Raw genomic sequence first — 25852 nt, 5'->3', positions numbered from 1 at the left:
TTGTATGTATTGTATCATATGTATTGTATGTATGTATGTATGTATGTATGTATGTATCATATGTATCATATGTATCGTATGTATGTATGTATCGTATGTATGTATGTATCATATGTATCATACGTATCGTATGTATTGTATGTATTGTATGTATGTATTGTATGTATCATATGTATCGTATGTATTGTATGTATCGTATGTATGTATTGTATGTATCATATGTATTGTATGTATCATATGTATCGTATGTATTGTATGTATCATATGTATGTATTGTATGTATCATATGTATCGTATGTATTGTATGTATCGTATGTATGTATTGTATGTATCATATGTATCGTATGTATCGTATGTATCGTATGTATCGTATGTATGTATGTATTGTATGTATCATATGTATCGTATGTATCATATGTATCGTATGTATTGTATGTATCATATGTATCGTATGTATCATATGTATTGTATGTATTGTATTGTATCATATGTATCGTATGCATTGTATCATATGTATGTATGTATTGTATGTATCATGTGTATTGTATGTATTGTATCATATGTATTGCATGTATTGTATGTATTGTATCATATGTATTGTATGTATCGTATGTATTGTATGTATCATATGTATTGTATGTATTGTATCATATGTATCATATCTATCGTATGTATTGTATCATATGTATCGTATGTATCATATGTATGTATGTATTGTATGTATTGTATCATATGTATTGTATGTATCGTATGTATCATATTGTATCATTTTGTATCATATTGTATCATATGTATGTATGTTTTTCGCGACAAAGAGCCATGTATTGTATCATATGTATTGTATGTATCGTATGTATTGTATGTATTGTATGTATCGTATGTATCATATGTATTGTATGTATCATATGTATCGTATGTATTGTATCATATGTATCGTATGTATTTTATGTATTGTATGTATTGTATGTATTGTATGTATCATATGTATCGTATGTATCGTATGTATTGTATGTATCGTATGTATCGTATGTATTGTATGTATTGTATCATATGTATCATATGTATTGTATGTATCATATGTAGTGTATGTATTGTATGTATTGTATCATATGTATCATATGTATTGTATGTATCATATGTATTGTATGTATCATATGTATTGTATGTATTGTATGTATTGTATCATATGTATTGTATGCATCGTATGTATTGTATGTATCATATGTATGTATGTATTGTATGTATTGTATCATATGTATCATATGTATCATATGTATCATATTGTATCATATTGTATCATATTGTATCGTATGTATGTATGTTTTTCGCGACAAAGAGCCATGTATTGTATCATATGTATTGTATGTATGTATTGTATGTATCGTATGTATTGCATCATATGTATCGTATGTTTGTATGTATGTATGTATCATATGTATTGTATGTATTGTATCATATGTATCGTATGTATGTATGTATCATATGTATCATATGTATTGTATGTATGTATGTATGTATCGTATGTATGTATGTATCATATGTATCATACGTATCGTATGTATTGTATGTATTGTATGTATGTATTGTATGTATCATATGTATCGTATGTATTGTATGTATCGTATGTATGTATTGTATGTATCATATGTATCGTATGTATCATATGTATCGTATGTATTGTATGTATCATATGTATCGTATGTATTGTATGTATCGAATGTATGTATTGTATGTATCATACGTATCGTATGTATCATATGTATCGTATGTATTGTATGTATCATATGTATGTATTGTATGTATCGTATGTATCGTATGTATCATATGTATTGTATGTATCGTATGTATCGTATGTATATATGTATCGTATGTATCATATGTATCGTATGTATTTTATGTATTGTATGTATTGTATGTATTGTATGTATTGTATGTATTGTATGTATCATATGTATCGTATGTATCGTATGTATCGTATGTATTGTATCATATGTATCATATGTATTGTATGTATCATATGTAGTGTATGTATCATATGTATTGTATGTATCGTATGTATTGTATGTATTGTATGTATTGTATGTATTGTATCATATGTATTGTATGCATCGTATGTATTGTATGTATCATATGTATGTATGTATGTATTGTATGTATTGTATCATATGTATCATATGTATCATATGTATCATATTGTATCATATTGTATCATATTGTATCATATGTATCGTATGTATGTATGTTTTTCGCGACAAAGAGCCATGTATTGTATCATATGTATTGTATGTATCGTATGTATTGTATGTATTGTATGTATCGTATGTATCATATGTATTGTATGTATCATATGTATCGTATGTATTGTATCATATGTATCGTATGTATTTTATGTATTGTATGTATTGTATGTATTGTATGTATCATATGTATCGTATGTATCGTATGTATCGTATGTATTGTATCATATGTATCATATGTATTGTATGTATCATATGTAGTGTATGTATCATATGTAGTGTATGTATCATAAGTATTGTATGTATTGTATGTATTGTATGTATTGTATGTATTGTATCATATGTATCGTATGCATCGTATATATTGTATGTATCATATGTATGTATGTATTGTATGTATTGTATCATATGTATCATATGTATTGTATGTAACATATGTATTGTATGTATCATATGTATTGTATGCATCGTATGTATTGTATGTATCATATGTATGTATGTATTGTATGTATTGTATCATATGTATCATATGTATCATATTGTATCATATTGTATCATATTGTATCATATTGTATCGTATGTATATGTTTTTCGCGACAAAGAGCCATGTATTGTATCATATGTATTGTATGTATGTATTGTATGTATCGTATGTATTGTATCATATGTATCGTATGTATGTATGTATGTATGTATCATATGTATTGTATGTATTGTATCATATGTATCGTATGTATGTATGTATCATATGTATCATACGTATCGTATGTATTGTATGTATGTATTGTATGTATCATATGTATCGTATGTATTGTATGTATCGTATGTATGTATTGTATGTATCATATGTATCGTATGTATCATATGTATCGTATGTATTGTATGTATCATATGTATGTATTGTATGTATCATATGTATCGTATGTATTGTATGTATCGTATGTATGTATTGTATGTATCATACGTATCGTATGTATCATATGTATCGTATGTATTGTATGTATCGTATGTATGTATGTATTGTATGTATCATATGTATTGTATGTATCATATGTATCGTATGTATCATATGTATTGTATGTATTGTATTGTATCATATGTATCGTATGTATTGTATCATATGTATGTATGTATTGTATCATATGTATTGTATGTATTGTATCATATGTATTGTATGTATCGTATGTATTGTATGTATCATATGTATTGTATGTATTGTATCATATGTATCATATCTATCGTATGTATCTTATGTATTGTATCATATGTATTGTATGTATCGTATGTATCATATGTATTGTATGTATCATATGTATCGTATGTATTTTATGTATTGTATGTATTGTATGTATTGTATGTATCATATGTATCGTATGTATTGTATGTATTGTATCATATGTATCATATGTATCATATGTATTGTATGTATCATATGTATTGTATGTATTGTATGTATTGTATGTATTGTATGTATTGTATCATATGTATTGTATGCATCGTATGTATTGTATGTATCATATGTATGTATGTATTGTATGTATTGTATCATATGTATCATATGTATCATATTGTATCATATTGTATCATATTGTATCGTATGTATGTATGTTTTTCGCGACAAAGAGCCATGTCAAAGTTACGCTACAGGAAACCCAGCCAGAGTAGACTAATCAGAGCAAGAGAAAACTCCTTCATGAGCCTCACAGTAAAGTAGGCTACGTAAGGTCATAGGTCATATCTTCTATCCCGATAACACAGTAATCCCCTTTAATTCTTAAGTCACAAAGAGTCAATGGATCTTTTAAAGCCTTTACATGATAGTTGCCAGGGCTTTCAAAACACCACATCTTCAGGGTTTTAACTTCAAAAGTGCCGAATTCGCTGTGCTATTTCTGTCACTCTTTCAACCTTTTTGCTTCTTTCCAAGTATTAGCGACAATGAGCTACAGTTGGATCAGTGACACCATTGATGTCATCAATGACATCAGCCAAGTGTCTACCCTCTGTTGCCATAGATATCTCTCTCTCTTTCTCATATATGCATTTGGCATACAGCAGTGTTTTCAAGCTCAGAACAAACAAAAACCTACCCCATAAACAACAACACAATGCAGAATCTGAATCTCTAGACACATGAAAGGGTGAATCCTACACAGTTTCCACACCACCCCTCTGCAGCTTAGCAGGTACAGGGCTACAGAAGGCCATTTTAGCTCCAACATGGCTGCCCTCCCAGCCCTCAACAAGCAGCAGCATGTGTTTCTATCAATCCCAAAAACCTCCTCAGTTCTTCCTCCCTCCCTCTCTGCCCCCTACTTTCCTCCATCTCTTCTTTGCACATATGGCGGTCTCTGCCTAGCTAGCTGACTGCGTGTCTTTGAACAGCTTGTGAGCCCTGGGCCTGTCCCAGACTCCATTCATACAGGCCTCCCTCTCTGTGATCGCTGGAGACAGGCAGGCGTGTCTCTCTGTGTGTGTGTATGTGTGTGTGTGTGTGTGTGTGTGTGTGTGTGTGTGTGTGTGTGTGCATGCAAGAGTGTTTTCTGCCTTTAAGCTGACTCCAGCAGAGATGAAAAAAGCCCAGGAGGGGCGAGAGTTACGCCTGAATGGAGAGAATAAGAGGCAGAACAAACCCACGCATTCACAGACTCAGAACACAGCCACGCATTCACAGACTCAGAACACAGCCACGCATTCACAGACTCAAAACACAGCCACGCATTCACAGACTCAGAACACAGCCACGCATTCCCAGACTCAAAACACAGCCACGCATTCCCAGAATCAGAACACAGCCACGCATTCCCAGACTCAAAACACAGATCTATTTTGCATGAAGAAACAACCTGTTATTCATCATAAACTTGGTGAATGTCTGGGGTTTCCCCTCTTCACAGTGCAGAAGGACTGCAATTATTCAGTGGACACCACTCGTTGTTATTGCAACACACCTGTCATAATTGTTTTCTTTACTAATAACGTTTCACGTTCAAAACTGTGCACTCTCCTCAAACAATAGCATGGTATTCTTTCACTGTAATAGCTACTGTAAAGTGGTCAGTGCATTTAGATTAACAAGAGTTAATCATATCAGATATGTCTATGTCCTGGGAAATGTTCTTGTTACTTACAACCTCATGCTAATCGCATTAGCCTACGTTAGCTCAACCATCCAGCAGGGGACCCACCATATCCTGAAGAAGCTAAAGCAGAGGTATATTATAATATATTATAATATTATTGTTATTATTATTGCTAAAGGTACTGCATAGGTGTAAACATACATTTTTAGCAAGAGATAGCACTCGTATAGTCTAAGAAAGTAGCAGAAATGTGCAGAAAGTAGTTTTGAATGCATTTTATTGAAGGGAAACAATAACAGTCTTGAACTTTTTAGGCAACATAATGATGTATTCTTATATACTGTACAATGTGGAAGTCATCTTCAAAATACTAGTCTTCTCACATTTTTTAACCATTGCCAACACCCACAAGGGGTATAAACAACAACAATAAGAATAAAATAAGATAACAGATACAAAACAAAAATGTGAAGAACATAAATCAAATCAACTCTAATTAGCACGTGTAGGACAGTATGCAAGTGTGTGTGCATGGACTTTGCAGATGTATTTATCACAGGTGCAGCAAATAGTATTTGTTTTACAGTCCTTCTTTGGGGGGCATACTTGGCATCTCCTCCTCTTGTCTGCCCCAGCTGCAGCCTCAGGTGGATCAGGACAAGATTCAGCCCCCTGAACAGCTTTCACAAGCGCTGCATACGCTGCTGTGCGGGGGAGGAGCTCCCTTCTTTGAATGTGTGGGGTTACAAGACCCTTTCCCAGTTGCTCCAGGAACACCCTCCTCTTGTTCTGCTTATCAGACATCAAGGTAGCATTGATCTTGTCAATGATGTTATGGAAGATGACCAGGGGCCAGCGGGCAGTCATCCTCCTGCAGCTGTAAGTTCCAATCACCTTGTCCAGGTTGTCCACACCTCCTTTGTTGTGGTTGTAGTCCAGGATGATGGCTGGCTTCCTGTCCTCACGGTCACTGATCTCAGCCGTTTTGTGCAGTGTGCTCAGGAGGACCACATTCTTGTTCTTCTTTGGGATGTAAGATACTAGAGTGGTGGTGGGGGTGAAGGCAAGCTTTAATGAGAAGGCATCTCTCTCCCACTTGTTGCGAGGAGTGTAGGGGGGAGCTCAGGCTTGTTCTTTCTAACTGTGCCAACCATGGTGATCTTCCTCTTCAGGAGCTGCTGGCTGAGTTCAAATCAGTAGCACACATAATCTCCATTTCTCATTGTGTGTGTGTGTGTGTGTGTGTCTTTGTGGTTTGTGTGGTGTGTAAATGATTTTACAGATGACCCGAAGACAATCGTTGTCTCCTGGTGGTGGATAGCTTTCATGGAGATATGAACAAAGGAGATGTTTCACGTTTTCTACATTTGGGGCCACTCTAGAAAAAGTCATCAAATTTCAAGTTGAAAAAATATAATTTAGGGGTTTTTCTCTGCTGTTAAACATAGTGGCGGTTCATGTTTGACCCTTAACCCTAACCCTAGTATTTCTGTGTTCCGGTCCAAAATGAACGTCCCATTATAGCTGATTACAAATCCATAATAATACATATATTATCACCTAATCTTGTGTTAGATTTTTTTAATCAACTTTAGATCTTGTGAACATTACAAGTTTTGAACTTCTATTTGATATTTATGGCCTGTAGGCCTTATTGACCTGAGCTCAAACAACTCGTTAATTAGTTAAAAAAAATGCATAATGTATGGATCATTTTGACTATAACAAATACTCAGATGAAACATAGTGCTATTTATCCCAGACTACTTTGTGTCAAAGTTTAACACAGACTCTCTCTCCCCCTCACCAGTGTCATGATCAAAGATATAACCAAGAGCCTCACATACAGTATATTGTTTGGTCATTGTGCTGCCACAGAATAAAGGCCCAAAAAAGAGCTTTATATACCAGAGCTGCGAGAAAAGTTCTATATATTATTAAAACAATGTTGCAATTGTTTGTGATAATGCCAACAGGAGTGAAAAGATTCTATTGGGGAAGATTCCCGTTGTCACGTTCGCTATCTTCAAATTCCCTGTCATAGATGAGCCAAGGCGCAGGTGCATGTTAAACTGGTAAACAGAAACCGACCGTGGCACACACAAACACACACAGAAAATAAATAACTACCCATAACCTAGGTGGGGAAAAAGGCTGCCTAAGTATGATTCCCAATCAGAGACAACGATAGACAGCTGCCTCTGATTGGGAACCACACTTTGCCAAAAACAAAGAAATAGACAACATAGAATGCCCACCCAAATCACACCCTGACCTAACCAAATAGAGAAATAAAATGGCTCTCCAAGGTCAGGGTGTGACACCCATGGGGGTTGCCATGGAAGCTAAGAAGGGGAGTAGGGTGTGTGTGTGTGTGTGTGTGCTCAAACACACATGCATGTGGGGGTCTGGGAGAGGAAGTGTGTCCATCTGATGAATGGGCATGTGCCTGAACTCAATTTTAAACACTAATTGTAGTCTCACCCACTCATTTCTAATGACCGGTCATTTTTGACCGGAACACCACAGGTGGACAGAAGCGGACAAAAACACACAACATGTAATGAAAATCAGCAACAGGTATTTTGTGTGTTCAGATGCCCTGTGTGGACAAAGTTATGGATCCTTATGACAATCAGACTAAATTAACTACATTTTTCAGAGAGAGAACTTGTAAATCGGTCCAATTCGACCGGAACACAGCAGGAGGGTTAGGACAAAACAAGGGTTAAAAACCTTCTGTTAACTGACCTCATCAGTGGATGATGATTCAAATACATTATATTAACTTAAATACAGTGGCTTGCGAAAGTATTCACCCCCCTGGGCATTTGTTCTATTTTGTTGCCTTACAAACTGGAATTAAAATTGATTTTGGGGGGTTTGTATCATTTGATTTATACAACATGCCTACCACCACTTTGAAGATGCAAAATATGTTTTATTGTGAAACAAACAATAAATAAAACATAAAACAGTGGACATAAATATTCACCCCCCAAAATCAATACTTTGTAGAGCCACCTTTTGCAGCAATTACAGCTGCAAGTCTCTCGGGTATGTTTCTATAAGCTTGGCACATCTAATCACTGGGATTTTTGCCCATTCTTCAAGGCAAAACCACTCCAGCTCCTTCAAGTTGGATGGGTTCCGTTGTTGTACAGCAATCTTTAAGTCATACCACAGATTCTCAATTGGAATGAGGTCTGGGCTTTGACTAGTCCATTCCAAGACATTTAAATGTTTCCCCTTAAACCACTCGAGTGTTGCTTTAGCAGTATGCTTAGGGTCATTGTCCTGCTGGAAGGTGAACCTCCATCCCAGTTTCAAATCTCTGGAAGACTGAAAGAGGTTTTCCTCACAAATTTCCCCTTAATTTACCGCCATCTATCATTCCTTAAATTCTGACCAGTTTCCCTGCCAACGAAAAACATCCCCACAGCATCATGCTGCCACCACCATTCTTCACTGTGGGGATGTTGTTCTGGGGGTGATGAGAGGTGTTGGGTTTGCGCCAGACATAGCATTTTCATGGATGCTCAATTTGCTCAAAATGCTCAATTTAATCTCATCTGACCAGAGTACCTTCTTCCACATGCTTGGGGAATCTCCGACATGACTTTTGGTGAACAGCAAAAGGAAAGCAAATGGCTTTTTTCCGGCCAATCTTCCATAAAGCCCAGCTCTGTGGAGTGTACGGCTTAAAGTGGTCATATGGACAGATACTCCAATCTCCGCTGTGGAGCTTTTCAGCTTATCTTTGGTCTCTTTGTTGCCTCTCTGATTAATGCCCTCCTTGCCTGGTCTGTGAGTTTTGGTGGGCGGCCCTCTCTTGGCAGGTTCGTTGTGGTGCCAGAATTCTTTTTTTTTTTCTAATGGATTTAATGTTGCTCTGTGGGATGTTCAAAGTTTTGGATCATTTTTATAACCCAACCTTGATCTGTACTTCTCCACAACTTTGTCCCTGACCTGCTTGGAGAGCTATTTGGTCTTCATGGCGCCACTTGCTTGGTGGTGCCCCTTGCTAAGTAGTGTTGCAGACTCTGGTGCCTTTCAGAACAGGTGTATATATACTGATATCATGTGACAGATCATGTGACACAGATTGCACACAGGTGGACTTTACTTCATGAATTATGTGACTTCTGAAGGTAATTGGTTGCACCAGATCTTATATAGGGGCTTCATAGCAAAGGGGGTGAATGAATATGCTGGCATCACAGTTTTTAATTATTTTAGATTTTTTTTTAACAAGTAATTTTTTCCATTTCACTTCCCCAATTTGGACTATTTTGTGTAGGTCCATTACATGAAATACAAATAAAAATCAATTTAAATTACATGTTGTAATGCTACAAAATAGGAAAAATGCCAAGGGGGATGAATACTTTTGCAAGGCACTGTACCTTCTGTTAACTGTCCTCAGTGGATTAATGATATGCCTTCTGTTATCTGTCCCTCAACAGTTGGTGCAATGCTACATACATTATCTATGACATCATCACAACAGTGGATTGTTCTTCAGTATGAATCACAGTCATTGGGATGAGTCAGAGGATGTGTTCCTATTGGCACCCTATTATACTATATAGTGCACTACTTTTGACCAGGGCCTCATAGGGCTCTGGAACAATAGGGTGCCATTTGGAACACTTCCAGAGAGAGTAGTTGTACCTTATCCATTAAGTTGTGAGGGAAGCCTCACCATTGGATTCATTTATCTGCAGTGCAGTACAGCGTATTGACGACAAACTACAGAGTTGATTTGTCTGCACTGATCATCACAGAATATACAGACCTTTATTATGTGTCCTATCGGCACTCTTCACAGCAGTAACAAAACAAACCCATTGAGACATCTGCTCTGCAACAGCATGACAACAGCAGGACAACAGCAGGCCAATAGCAAAACGAAGAGACAACTCTGGGCCAGAGTGTGTGCAAACTTTTGTTCCCGCCCAGCACCAACACACCACATATGTCTTTTGGTCCGTTCTGATGGCCTTGAGCCCATTAAACCCAGGTCCCACAGCAGAGCCCAATGAATCTCAGCCCTACAGCAGAGCCCAATGAACCTCCGCCCTACAGCAGAGCCCAATGAACCTCAGCCCTACAGCAGAGCCCAATGAACCTCAGCCCTACAGCAGAGCCCAATGAACCTCAGCCCTACAGCAGAGCCCAATGAACCTTAGCCCTACAGCAGAGCCCAATGAATCTCAGCCCTACAGCAGAGCCCAATGAATCTCAGCCCTACAGCAGAGCCCAATAAACCCCAGAATAATGGTACACCCTAGGAGGCTAGAGTTACGGAATAATGGTAAACCCTAGGAGGCTAGAGTTACAGAATAATGGTACACCCTAGGAGGCTAGAGTTACGGAATAATGGTACACCCTAGGAGGCTAGAGTTACGGAATAATGGTACACCCTAGGAGGCTAGAGTTACGGAATAATGAGACATCCTCGGGGGCTAGAGTTACGGAATAATGGTACACCCTAGGAGGCTAGAGTTACGGAATAATGAGACATCCTCGGGGGCTAGAGTTACGGAATAATGGTACACCCTAGGAGGCTAGAGTTACGGAATAATGGGACACACTAAAATAGGGGTCTAGACAGGGCGAAGTCCAGCTGCTTCAGAGTCATCAGGCTTTGGCAAAATTAGTCCAATCAGCTGAAGCTTAGACACCCCATGATGAGGCGACGGAACTGTGTGCGTGTGCGTGTTTTTGAGTTTTATTGTGCATGTTTGTGAGTGTGTCTACTGCTACCCTGGAGGGAGGTGAAGGACTATGTCGAGTGCCTCCTCTCTTCTTAAAATGCTACCCTGGAGGGAGGTGAAGGACTATGTCGAGTGCCTCCTCTCTTCTTAAAATGCTACCCTGGAGAGAGGTGAAGGACTATGTCGAGTGCCTCCTCTCTTCTTAAAATGCTACCCTGGAGGGAGGTGAAGGACTATGTCGAGTGCCTCCTCTCTTCTTAAAATGCTACCCTGGAGGGAGGTGAAGGACTATGTCGAGTGCCTCCTCTCTTCTTAAAATGCTACCCTGGAGGGAGGTGAAGGACTATGTCGAGTGCCTCCTCTCTTCTTAAAATGCTACCCTGGAGGGAGGTGAAGGACTATGTCGAGTGCCTCCTCTCTTCTTAAAATGCTACCCTGGAGGGAGGTGAAGGACTATGTCGAGTGCCTCCTCTCTTCTTAAAATGCTACCCTGGAGGGAGGTGAAGGACTGTCGAGTGCCTCCTCTCTTCTTAAAATGCTACCCTGGAGGGAGGTGAAGGACTATGTCGAGTGCCTCCTCTCTTCTTAAAATGCTACCCTGGAGGGAGGTGAAGGACTATGTCGAGTGCCTCCTCTCTTCTTAAAATGCTACCCTGGAGGGAGGTGAAGGACTATGTTGAGTGCCTCCTCTCTTCTTAAAATGCTACCCTGGAGGGAGGTGAAGGACTATGTTGAGTGCCTCCTCTCTTCTTAAAATGCTACCCTGGAGGGAGGTGAAGGACTATGTCGAGTGCCTCCTCTCTTCTTAAAATGCTACCCTGGAGGGAGGTGAAGGACTATGTTGAGTGCCTCCTCTCTTCTTAAAATGCTACCCTGGAGAGAGGTGAAGGACTATGTTGAGTGCCTCCTCTCTTCTTAAAATGCTACCCTGGAGGGAGGTGAAGGACTATGTCGAGTGCCTCCTCTCTTCTTAAAATGCTACCCTGGAGGGAGGTGAAGGACTATGTCGAGTGCCTCCTCTCTTCTTAAAATGCTACCCTGGAGGGAGGTGAAGGACTGTCGAGTGCCTCCTCTCTTCTTAAAATGCTACCCTGGAGGGAGGTGAAGGACTATGTCGAGTGCCTCCTCTCTTCTTAAAATGCTACCCTGGAGGGAGGTGAAGGACTATGTTGAGTGCCTCCTCTCTTCTTAAAATGCTACCCTGGAGAGAGGTGAAGGACTATGTTGAATGCCTCCTCTCTTCTTAAACGCTACAGTAAATTAACAAGGGAAATACTGAGGGGTGTTGGGGGGGGGGATTACACCAGAGAGAAAACCCTCATTAAATACCAGCATAGAGACATTGAGTGAATTCACATCAAAATGCTTAGAACACATACAGATTAGTACTATTATAGGTAGTAAATCTGAGAGCACCATTAAAGATGCAGCCATTAAAATGTCTGAGTACAGTAGGTTCTCTACTGATGCTTTTAAAAGCTGATGCTTATCCTGAACTAAATGAATAGAGGTTAAATATATATATTTTTGTACAATTATCGAGTAAGGACATTTAGCGGCACGAAGATAATAAAATTAGACACAATAAATGTATACTAAAAGCAATTCAGAATTAATCTATTACTCCGGGTATCAAATTAGACAGAAACTAATACTCATTGATGGGATATTGTAAAGCAGGGAGAAACCAATATAATATAGCTAAATGAAATTATTTCAACAAGTGGAATACAATGAGAGGGGTATGATGCAGTGTAGAGGCATTAAGCCCAGAGAGGAGGTAGGCAGGGGGGACATGCTGGTCTGAGCCCAAACCCCAAACCACACGACTAACAACGTTGGCCACTTTATGGACAACTACCTCTCCCCCTACTGTATTTATTTATTTATTTTGCTCCTTTGCACCCCATTATTTATATCTCTACTTTGCACATTCTTCCACTGCAAATCAAACATTCCAGTGTTTTACTTGCTATATTGTATTTACTTTGCCACCATGGCTTTTTTTTTTTGCCTTTACCTCCCTTATCTCACCTCATTTGCTCACATCGTATATAACATATTTTTCTGCTGTATTATTGACTGTATGTTTGTTTTACTCCATGTGTAACTCTGTGTTGTTCTATGTGTCAAACTGCTTTGCTTTATCTTGGCCAGGTCGCAATTGTAAATGAGAACTTGTTCTCAACTTGCCTACCTGGTTAAATAAAGGTTAAATAAATAAATGAATAAAAAAACTCTCATCCTGGAATATCCAAGGCCTGAGGTCATCTACGTTTGGCCTGAAGAGCAGGAACGCAGACATTGAAATACAGAAATTGTTATTCTAGAAGAACCACGATATAGAGGAGATGGACCCACTGGTTTTTCCTCTGGGTTACAGAGAGCTGGTAGTCCAAGTGGTGCATGGTTCTAAGACACTGCATCACAGTGTTTGAGGCGTCACTACAGACACCCTGGTTTGAATCCAGGCTGTATCACAACCGGCCGTGACTGGGAGTCCCATAGGCTTGTCCAGGTTTCACCGGGGTACGCCATCATTATAAATAAGAATTTGTTTATTCTTAACTAGCTAACTTAAAAATGTCTCCGGGAAGAATTGGCAGCAGTTTTACGGGCGCTTAACCAATTGTTCTATTATGTGTTATTTTGTACATAATATTTCTGCAACCGTATCTTACAGCAAAAAAGAGCTTCTGGATATGAGGACAGCGATCACTCACCTCGGATTAGACAAATATTTTTTCTACAACAAGGAGGACACACAGGACATTCTCCAAACACCCTCAAGGACAACATCCCCGTTATTTGCAAGAGGAAGAGGCGCAGGACAATAAGCGGGATGCCTCGATAGGATCCGCCGACGGCGAGTGGAAAAGCTGATCACGAATATCCTACCAACGGGACATCAAAAACTGTAATATCCTATGTTTCATGGAATCATGGCTGAATGACAACATGGATATTCAGCTAGCAGGATATACGCTGCACCGGCAAGAAAGAACAGCACACTCTGGTAAGACCAGGGGGGGTGGTCTGTGCATATTTGTAAATAACAGCTGGTGCACGAAATCTAAGGAAGTCTCTAGATTTTGCTCACCTGAAGTAGAGTATATTGTGATAAATTGCAGGCCACATTACCTGCCTAGAGAGTTTTCAGCTATACTTTCGTGGCTGTTTATTTACCACCATAGACAGATGCTGGCACTAAGACCGCACTCAGTCAGCTGTATAAGGAAATAAGCAAACAGGAACCCACTCACCCAGAGGCAGCGCTCCTAGTGGCCAGAGACTTTAATACAGGGAAACTTAAATCAGTTCTACCAAATTTCTATCAACATGTTAAATGTGCAACCAGAGGAGAAAAACATTCTAGATCACCTGTACTCCACACACAGAGACGCATACAAATCTCTCCCTCCCCCACCATTTGGTAAATACAACCACAATTCTATCCTCCTGATTCCTGCTTACAAGCAAAAAATTAAAGCATGATGCACCACTGTCTATAAAAAAAAATGTCAATTGAAGCAGATGCTGAACTACAGGACTGTTTTGTTATCACAGACTGGAACATGTTCCAGGATTCTTCCGATGGCATTGAGGAGTACACCACATCAGTCACTGGCTTCATCAATAAGTGTATCGATGACGTTGTCCCCACAGTGACCGTACGTACATACCCCAACCAGAAGCCATGGATTACAGGCAACATCCGCACTGAGCTAAAGCGTAAAGCTGCCGCTTTCAAGGTGCGGGACTCTAACCCGGAAGCTTATAAGAAATCCTGCTATGCCCTGCGACAAACCATCAAACAGGCAAAGTGTCAATACAGGACTAAGATTGAATCATACTACACCGTCTTCGACGCTCGTCCTATGTGGCAGGGCTTGCAAACTGTTACAGACTACAAAGGGAAGCACAGCTGCGAGCTGCCCAGTGACACGAGCCTACCAGACGAGCTAGATCACTTCTATGCTCGCTTCAAGGCAAGCAACACTGAAGCATAAATGAGAGCATCAGCTGTTCCAGACGACTGTGTGATCACGCTCTCCACAGCCGATGTGAGTAAGACCTTTAAACAGGTCAATATTCACAAGGCTGCGGGGCCAGATGGATTACCAGGACGTGTACTCCGGGCATGTGCTGACCAACTGGCAGATGTCTTCACTGACATTTTCAACATGTCTCTGATTGAGTATGTAATACCAACATGTTTCAAGCAGACCACCATAGTCCCTGTACCCAAGAACACAAAGGCAACCTGCCTAAATGACTACAGACCTGTAGCACTCACGACCGTAGCCATGAAGTGCTTTGAAAGGGTGGTAATGGCTCACATCAACACCATTGTCCCAGAAACCCTAGACACACTCCAATTTTCATACCGCCATAACAGTTCCACAGATGATGCAATCTCTCTATTGCACTCCACAATAGCCTTTCCCACCTGGACAAAAGGAAAAAAATATGTGAGATTGACTACAGCTCAGCGTTCAAGACCAGAGTACCCTCAAAGCTCATCACTAAGCTAAGGATCCTGGGACTAAACACCTCCCTCTGCAACTGGATCCTGGACTTCCGGACGGGCCGCCCCCAGGTGGTGAGGGTAGATAGCAACACATCTGCCACGCTGATCCTCAACGCTGGAGCCCCCCCGGGGTGCATGCTCAGTCCCCTCCTGCACTCCCTGTTCACCCACGACTGCATGGCCAGGCACGACTCCAACACGATGATTAAGTTTGCAGATGACACAACAGTGGTAGGCCTGATCACCAACAACAGCCTATAGCGAGGAGGTCAGAGACCTGGCAGTGTGGTGCCGGAATAAAAACCTGTGCTTTAACGTAACCAAGACTAAGGAGATGATTGTGGACTACAGGAAAAGGAGGGTCGAGCATGCCCCCATTCTCATTGACGGGGCTGTAGTGGAGCAGGTTGAGAGCTTCAAGTTCCTTGGTGTCCACATCAACAACAAACTAGAATGGTCCAAACACACCAAGACAGACTTGAAGAGGGCACGACAAAGCCTATTCCCCCTCAGGAGACTAAAAAGATGGATCCTGAGATCCTCAAAAGGTTCTACAGCTGCAACATCGAGAGCATCCTCACTGGTTGCGTCACCGCCTGGTATGGCAATTGCTTGGCCTCTGACCGCAAGGCACTACAGAGGGTAGTGCGTATGGCCCAGTACATCACAAGGGCTAAGCTTCCTGCCATGCAGGACATCTACACCAGGCGGTGTCAGAGGAAGGCCCTAAGAATTGTCAAAGACCCCAGACACCCCAGTCATATACTGTTCTCTCTACTACCGTATGGCGAGCGGTACCAGAGTGCCAAGTCTAGGACAAAAAGGCTTCTCAACAGTTTTTACCTCCAAGCCATAAGACTCCTGAACAGGTAATCCAAAAAGTGTGCCACCCCAACCCCTCTTTTACATTTGATATAGAGCAGACCCAGTCCATTAAATTAATCAAATCAGGAGCATCTGGTTAGAAATAAATAAGGTAATGATCTCGACAGAGACAAATGCCCTGCTATGTGCTACCTAAATCCCCCAACTAGAATCCCCATGCTTTAATGAAGACAGCTTCTCCATCCTAGAGGGGGAGAATAACCATTTCCAGGCTCAGGGACATGCACTAGTCTGTGATGATCTAAATGCCAGAACTGGACAAGAAACTGACACCCGCAACGCACAGGGGGATAAACACCTACCTGGAGTTGATACCCTTCATTCCACCTAGACACAACTACGACAACACAACCAACAAAAACGGGTCACAACTCCTGCAGCTCTGTCGCACGCTGGGTATGTACATAGTCAATAATATGCTTCTAGGGGACTCCTATGGTAGGTACAACTATAGCTCAGCTCTTAGCAGAAGCACTGTAGACTACTTTATCAATCTACTTGAACAGAGCAATACTCAACCATGAGGCATTGAAGCCAAGCAAACTGCATGCTATTAGGAAATGCTATAGATGGAAATAGGATAGTGTAGAAACCTAACAAAAAGACATTGGCCAATTCAATCTCTCCTAGACAACTTCCTGAAAAAATACTATTACTACTAAAGTAGTGAAGTGAAGGTACCTATCAGCTAACATCACATTTAAATTCCGGCAGACAACCTAAGACAACTAAAAATGAGAAATGGTTTGATGAAGAATGCAAAAACCTAAGAAAGTAATTGAGAAACCTATGCAACCAAAAACAGAGACCCAGAATACCTTAGGTTACGCTTTCACTATGGTGAATCACTAAAACAATAGAGAAATACACTACGGAAAGAGAGTGAACAGCAGGTCAGAAATCAGCTCAATGTGATTGAAGAATCCTTAGAATCTAATCACTTCTGGGAAGTGACAGCACAACGTTTACCATGGAATCTGCGTCAAACGCAATCACGGAATATTCCTCTGCAGTATAATCAACAGCAGACTCCAACATTTCCTGTGCCTCAACACAATCATGTCTCGGGCGTTCAATGGACAATTTCTTCAACCTCCTTGCTTGGTTTTTGCTCCGATATGAACTGTCAACTGTGGGACCTTTTATGTGACCTGTTTCAGGAAACTAGACATATGTCACAGGTGTCACCTCACAGGACAGCCGTTTGAAAGTAAACTTTTTTTAAATCAAAATAGTTTTTTTGGAGCAGAGATGCCATCTCGAACATGTGAACTTTCATGTGCCTTAACAACAAACTTGTATACCATCTGTAAATATTGTTATTTTTTAAAATTACGAGCCTAGTTGGTTAAGCCACAAGAAAAACACAGCAACCTTCCCGCTAGCCATGATTGGCTGAGATAATGAGTGGGCTGGACATGCCGAGAGATGAGTTTGGATTGGTCTGCCATACAGCACAATTCTGTCTATTTGAGCTGGTCAGTAGGTAATCCTGTCTAAAGTGGCTTTTTTTAAAGAATCTCGTATTGAAACTTAACAGAAGACTTGACTATGTATCGATTTCAATAGAACTTCGCTCGTCTGAGTGTGACAGAGCGCAGAATAACAGATGAATTTACCAACGCTCAACACCGGTTGAATATGGCCGGTGTCAGTAAACATCTGTAAAGAAAAAGTATAATTCAATTGTTGCCAGGAGCACAGTTACAGTCACCACTCTGGATAACATGAAAACAGCCAAACCAGCTCTGCTAGCGCGAGTGAAATGGTCAGAGTTTGGGTGGGGGCTAAAGCTTAAGAGGATTTTTATGGCATTGTACGCGGTCAGTGTGAACCAGAGTGACTTGACACAAGAACGGAAACGACACAGGACGTCTTATTGAAAGGGGTGGCAGTCTGCCGTGAAGCATTCATCCATGTGGAGTCTAGCTACAGTTTCAGATATTATACATTTATAATTTGGTCAGAAAGTTGTTTTCATTGCAAGTTAAAGCTTACTGTTAGCTCGCTAGCTAACATTATGTTTACGATCTGTGTGTAATAATATAGCCTAATGTTAGCTAGCTAACTACCTAACATGGGACCCATTTGGTTAACCTTAGCTAGCTATGACACTCGGTTTATATTGCCAGTACTCTATGTACTGGGATTATGCTTCATTGTTTAGCTAGCTAGCTAATGTATACACATGTATACACAAAAGACCCCAAGTTAAAGCTGACTGTTAGCTAGCTAGCTGATGCTAGATAGCTGTCTCGCTAGCTAACATTCCATTTATGATCTGTTTGTAGTAATGTTATCTCAGAATGCCATTTCGCATTGCTAGTTATATAGCCTCTTCAAGCTGAGCTTCAGAAAGACCAGAGTGAACACTTTGTCTGAGATTGCTGGTGTTGTGAATGACAGCACTGTGACAGGGATCAACATCCCACAGCTGGTTGGACTGGAGGATAGTACTGTGCTGGTGGAAAGCTATGGCTGGCAACAACACCTGACTCCGTACTTCAGGACGCTGCCACAGATCAAGCAGTACCAGCACTTCAGGTGAATATCATTTTCATTGCATTGTATGAGGTGATTCTTCTTATCTAAACTGGGGAGGTGAATTGATGTTGTGCAAGGCTGTAATGTCTTAATATTTTTGTTTATTTCCTGTTTTACAGCTTCAATGCTCTGGAGTCTGGTGTTGTTGTCGACAAGGAGTGTTCGGACTCAGTCGGGACCAGGTTTCAGCTGCTGCACAACGCTGACATCCTTCCATCCATAGATGCTCTGCCTGTAAAAGCACCACCTGGACTGGACACAGCTTGACAAACATATATTTTTGAGAAGATCAGGGAGTTTTGCGATGAAGAGGCTATGGACATCACATGCCCTGCACCAAAGTCAAGGGCAGAACAGAAACAGGCTTTTCGAATATAGATTCCCTTATTCATGCATGGTTTGGACGGATCAGCACTATCTGAAGTGCCTCTATTCAAATGACTCTCTCCTAACACACGTTGCTGATACAATTTTTTAAAATCCTGCAGCTCAGCCACTTTACCCCTGATCGTATGCAGATAACTACCTCTTCTACCACTGATATTGTTATTGATCTTTTACATACTGTATATTATTACATTTTATTGACACTGTCTATTTCTGATCTTGTTATTGATATTGATCTTTTACGTACTGTATATTATTACATTTTATTGACACTGTCTATTTCTGATCTTGTTATTAATATTGATCTTTTACATACTGTATATTATTTACGGTACACTGTAACCGTTTGTCTGTATCGTTACAACTTCTGTAGAGACCCATCAGTCTAGACAAGTGTGTCTGGGTAAGCACCCATCAGTCTAGACAAGTGTGTCTGGGTAGGCACCCATCAGTCTAGACAAGTGTGTCTGGGTTAGCACCCATCAGTCTAGACAAGTGTGTCTGGGTTAGCACCCATCAGTCTAGACAAGTGTGTCTGGGTAGGCACCCATCAGTCTAGACAAGTGTGTCTGGGTAGGCACCCATCAGTCTAGACAACTGTGTCTGGGTAGGCACCCATCAGTCTAGACAAGTGTGTCTTGGTAAGCACCCATCAGTCTAGACAAGTGTGTCTGGGTAAGCACCCATCAGTCTAGACAAGTGTGTCTGGGTAGGCACCCATCAGTCTAGACAAGTGTGTCTGGGTAGGCACCCATCAGTCTAGACAAGTGTGTCTGGGTAGGCACCCATCAGTCTAGACAAGTGTGTCTGGGTTAGCACCCATAAGTCTAGACAAGTGTGTCTGGGTAGGCACCCATCATTCTAGACAAGTGTGTCTGGGTTAGCACCCATCAGTCCAAGCATCATCCAATATTTAGGAAATGTTTTTATCTGGACACTTTGTTTACCTGGAATTTTTCCGTATTGCGTGTGACTACCACTTTCAGTTATAATCTTTACTACACTACTCACTGTTTAGCACATGACCTCACGTGTGAATCCTTAAAGAGATGGGTGGAGATGGCTTAATAAGAGGGTGTGAACAATGCTGAATGGTGTAGACAAAGAGAGCTCTCAAGTAGGTACTTAAACATTCAAAAGCAATTTTCGGAATTTTCGTCCGGTCATATATAGACAGGTGTGTGCCTTTCCAAACCATGTCCAATCAATTGAATTTACCATAGTTGGACTCCAGCTTTTGACCTCGGCCTAAACATCAACACCACAGATATCATTCACAGCCTTGTGGAAGTTCTCAGAAACCAGGCCCTTCGCCTTCCATGCCATGAATAGTAACATATACAGTGGCTTGCGAAAGTATTCACCCCACTTGGGATTTTTCCTATTTTGTTGCCTTACATCCTGGAATTAAAATAGATCTTTGGGGGGTTTGTGTCAGTTTATTTACACACCACTTTACACCACCACTTTGAAGATGCAAATTATTTTTGTTGTGAAACAAACAAGAAATAAGACAGAAAAAATGAAAACTAGAGCGTGCATAACTATTCACCCCCCCCTTGGCATATCTGGGATTTTTGCCCATTCTTCAACGCAAAACTGTTCCAGCTCCTTCAAGTTGGATGGTTCCCGCTGGTGTACAGCAATGTTTAAGTCATACCACAGATACACAATTGGACTTGGCCATTCCACGACATTTAAATGTTTCCCCTTAAACCACTTGAATATTGCTTTAGTAGTATGCTTAGGGTCATTGTCCTGCTGGAAGGGGAACCTCCATCCCAGTCTCAAATCTCTGGAAGACTGAAACAGGTTTCCCCTCAAGAATTTCCCTGTATTTAGCTTCATCCATCATTCCTTCAATTCTGACCAGTTTCCAAGTCCCTGCCGATGAAAAAATGATGTTCTCGGGGTGATGAGAGGTGTTGGGTTTGCGCCAGACATAGCGTTTTCCTTGATGGACTAAAAGCTCAATTTTACTCTCATCTGACCAGAGTACCTTCTTCCATATGTTTGGGGAGTCTCCCACATGGCTTTTGGCAAACAGCAAACGTGTTTGCTTATTTTATTTTTTAAGCAATGGCTTTTATCAGACCACTCTTCCATAAAGCCCAGCTCTGTGGAGTATACGGCCCAAAGTGGTCCTATGGACAGATACTCCAATCTCTGCTGTGGAGCTTTGCAGCTCCTTCAGGGTTATCTATGGTATCTTTGTTGAGTCTCTGATTAATGCCCTCCTTGCCTGGTCTGTGAGTTTTGTTGGGCGGCCCTCTCTTGGCAGGTTTGTTGTGGTGCGGTATTCTTTCCATTTCTTAATAATGGATTTAAATGGTGCTCTGTGGGATGTTCAAAGTTTCTGATATTATTTTATAACCCAACCTTGATCTGTACTTCTCCACAACTTTGTCCCTGACCTGTTTGGTCTTCATGGTGCCGCTTGCTTGATGGTGCCCCTTGCTTAGTGGTGTTGCAGACTCTGAGGACTTTCAGAACAGGTGTATATATACTGAGATCATGTGACAGATCATGTGACACTTAGATTGCACACAGGTGGACTTCATTTCACTAATTATGTGACTTCTGAAGGTAACTGGTTGCACCAGATCTTATTTAGGGGCTTCATAGCAAAGGGGGTGAATGCATATGCACTTTTCCGTTTTTTATTTTATCTTTTAATTGACTTCAGAAATGTTGACTATTTTGTGTAGGTCCATTACATGAAATACAAATAAAAATGCATTTAAATTGCAGGTTGTAATGCAACAAAATAGGAAAAATGCCAAGGGGGATGAATACTTTTGCAGGCACTGTACTGAACATACATATAAACGCAACATATCCCATAGTGGAATTTTGTTTGTAGAACATTTTCGAAAACGTATAAACAATTTAAAGCTGAAATGTCTTGAGTCAATAAATATTCCATAAAGTCCTTACCTGTCCTAGGATAGTGTTGATCCTGTCCACCTCACAGTCGATGATGTAGCGTTTCTCCTGCCTCCTGTCCATCTCCTCGATGATCCGTTTCAACTCTGCTGCGTCCGTGATGCTCCCCACAGACCGAGCCGTCACCTGCCAATTGTTGGTCACCGCTGACTCCATGATGGCTTGAAGGATAGAGAAACCTAGAGAGAGAGAGAGCGAAACAGAAAAACAGAGCTGTTTACCATAAGTGCAATCAACTAAGGAAGGTGCTTAATGTATAACGTGTTTAATGTGGCATTAGGTCATGTTTCCTCATTACAATCGGAAATAACAGTAGATGTCCTTCTGCACTGACAAGACAATATCACATGAAGACGAGGGGTGGGTGTGGAGGAGACCAGAGCAAGATGTCTTATCTCCATGTTATTAACTAGAGGAGGGCTGATGATCTCCAGGTTATTAACTAGAGGAGGGCTGATGATCTCCAGGTTATTAACTAGAGAAGGGCTGATGATCTCCATGTTATTAACTAGAGGAGGGCTGATGATCTCCAGGTTATTAACTAGAGGAGGGCTGATGATCTCCAGGTTATTAACTAGAGGAGGGCTGATGATCTCCATGTTATTAACTAGAGGAGGGCTGATGATCTCCATGTTATTAACTAGAGGAGGGCTGATGATCTCCATGTTATTAACTAGAGGAGGGCTGATGATCTCCATGTTATTAACTAGAGGAGGGCTGATGATCTCCAGGTTATTAACTAGATGAGGGCTGATGATCTCCATGTTATTAACTAGATCAGGGCTGATGATCTCCATGTTATTAACTAGATCAGGGCTGATGATCTCCATGTTATTAACTAGAGGAGGGCTGATGATCTCCATGTTATTAACTAGATCAGGGCTGATGATCTCCATGGTATTAACTAGAGGAGGGCTGATGATCTCCATGTTATTAACTAGAGGAGGGCTGATGATCTCCAGGTTATTAACTAGAGGAGGGCTGATGATCTCCATGTTATTAACTAGAGGAGGGCTGATGATCTCCAGGTTATAAACTAGAGGAGGGCTGATGATCTCCATGTTATAAACTAGAGGAGGGCTGATGATCTCCATGTTATTAACTAGAGGAGGGCTGATGATCTCCATGTTATTAACTAGAGGAGGGCTGATGATCTCCATGTTATTAACTAGAGGAGGGCTGATGATCTCCATGTTATTAACTAGAGGAGGGCTGATGATCTCCATGTTATTAACTAGAGGAGGGCTGATGATCTCCATGTTATTAACTAGAGGGCTGATGATCTCCAGGTTATTAACTAGAGGAGGGCTGATGATCTCCATGTTATTAACTAGAGGAGGGCTGATGATCTCCATGTTATAGGCCCATCGGACTCTTGTCAAAAGCAGTGCACTGTGTGGGGAATAGGGTTACCAGTACATTAGAAAGAAGAAGAAGTCATTTGAATGATTCATGATTAATTCACATGTGAAATATTTTCATTTAACAGAGCTAGTTCTCGCAGCGAGAGATTGTACGTTTTCTACGAGCTGAAATAAGAACAATACATTTACGATGTATGGAAAGAGAGAGAGAGAACATGAGCGGGGTAATGAAAATAAATCGTAGCGCTGGTATTTCATTAAGCCAGAAACAATGTAATTGTTCTCATAAATGTCGGTGTACTGAGCTGTTTTTTTCCATTATCTACCCATTGAACTCTACAAATAGGGACTCAAGCCATACCGTACAGAACTCACTACAACAGCAACATCTACCTATCAGACATAATGGTGACAAATGCTGATTTAATATTATTGCAACCAAAAAAAAAGGACTGTTTTCAGTTGGTCATTGGGGATTATGCAAATAGCCTTTGCGCAGAGTAGTGAACAGAAAGTTGAGCCACGAGACAGAGAGAAAAGCATGTAATTTATTATTCCCAGTGCATCAGTCCACCTCGCTAAAGCCTTATCTCTATAGACCTACTGCAGACATTAGCCTTACAGTGCCAAACACACAGAGCACAACAACAACAACAAACAACGTTCCACTAAACTCTCCTCACTATTTTAGCATTTCCATTTCCTCCGTTCTGGCTCAGAATTGTCAAGTGGTAGTTTTTGCGACTGGAGTGCGAGTGTTAACGTCTCTACTCTCAGCATGAACCCTGCGGAACTCCCCTCTCCACCTGTTGGTGAGGAGCGTGGAGAAGGAACACACACACACTGTACAAACATGTACACACACATTCAGGTCATGACTGTTCAATCCCCCACTAAATGAGCAGAGTAAACGACAGCTAAGTAACCATGGGTTCCATAATGTAATCATTGCTGTGATATATGAGGAGTCTGTACAGTGCCCCCCGCCCCCCACCCCCCACCCCCCTCAGGTGTTAAGAGATAACGTAAGTCAAACGGCCTGCATTAGAGAGACTTTGAAATAGACAGAATGTAGAATTCATGCGTCATATTCCTGAGGCATATGTTCTAAAACCTCATCTCCCACACCCAGCTGGATAAAATGATAAAAAATCATGGCAATCTTCTGTGTGTGTGTGCTTGTGTGTGTGTGTGTGTGTGTGTGTGTGTGTGTGTGTGTGTGTGTGTGTGTGTGTCTGACATTAAGAGAGCATGTACCTTAACTGGGTTAAATGGCATCCGTGGATGAATAGGTGGCTGGGAGTAGACATGAGGAAGACTAGGGTGGCTGGGAGTAGACATGAGGAAGACTAGGGTGGCTGGGAGTAGACATGAGGAAGACTAGGGTGGCTGGGAGTAGACATGAGGAAGACTAGGGTGGCTGGGAGTAGACATGAGGAAGACTAGGGTGGCTGGGAGTAGACATGAGGAAGACTAGGGTGGTTGGGAGTAGACATGAGGAAGACTAGGGTGGCTGGGAGTAGACATAAGGAAGACTAGGGTGGTTGGGAGTAGACATGAGGAAGACTAGGGTGGCTGGGTGTAGACATGAGGAAGACTATGGTGGCTGGGAGTAGACATGAGGAAGACTAGGGTGAATGGGAGTAGACATGAGGAAGACTAGGGTGAATGGGAGTAGACATGAGGAAGACTAGGGTGAATGGGAGTAGACATGAGGAAGACTAGGGTGGCTGGGAGTAGACATGAGGAAGACTAGGGTGGCTGGGAGTAGACATGAGGAAGACTAGGGTGGCTGGGTGTAGACATGAGGAAGACTAGGGTGGCTGGGAGTAGACATGAGGAAGACTAGGGTGGCTGGGTGTAGACATGAGGAAGACTAGGGTGGCTGGGAGTAGACATGAGAAAGACTAGGGTGGCTGGGAGTAGACATGAGGAAGACTAGGGTGGCTGGGAGTAGACATGAGGAAGACTAGGGTGGCTGGGAGTAGACATGAGGAAGACTAGGGTGGCTGGGAGTAGACATGAGGAAGACTAGGGTGGCTGGGAGTAGACATGAGGAAGACTAGGGTGGCTGGGAGTAGACATGAGGAAGACTAGGGTGGCTGGGAGTAGACATGAGGAAGACTAGGGTGGTTGGGAGTAGACATGAGGAAGA

At 41.1% G+C, this 25852-nt stretch overlaps 1 protein-coding gene across 1 annotated transcript in view; it reads right to left on the bottom strand.

The window, feature by feature from the left end:
* The window catches only part of LOC139390535 (glutamate receptor 3-like), a 277696-nt gene that overhangs the window by 86855 nt on the left and 164989 nt on the right, over positions 1-25852 (bottom strand). Inside the window, exon 4 of the mRNA XM_071137711.1 lies at positions 22325-22512. Within this exon, the coding sequence (XP_070993812.1) occupies positions 22325-22512 (188 nt within the window). The remainder of the gene's footprint in view (positions 1-22324; positions 22513-25852) is intronic.

This window comes from Oncorhynchus clarkii, chromosome 31, assembly GCF_045791955.1.
Source record: "Oncorhynchus clarkii lewisi isolate Uvic-CL-2024 chromosome 31, UVic_Ocla_1.0, whole genome shotgun sequence".
NCBI lineage: Eukaryota > Metazoa > Chordata > Actinopteri > Salmoniformes > Salmonidae > Oncorhynchus > Oncorhynchus clarkii.
The sequence above is the reverse complement of the archived record's forward strand: the minus strand, read 5'-3'. Positions and strand labels throughout refer to the sequence as shown.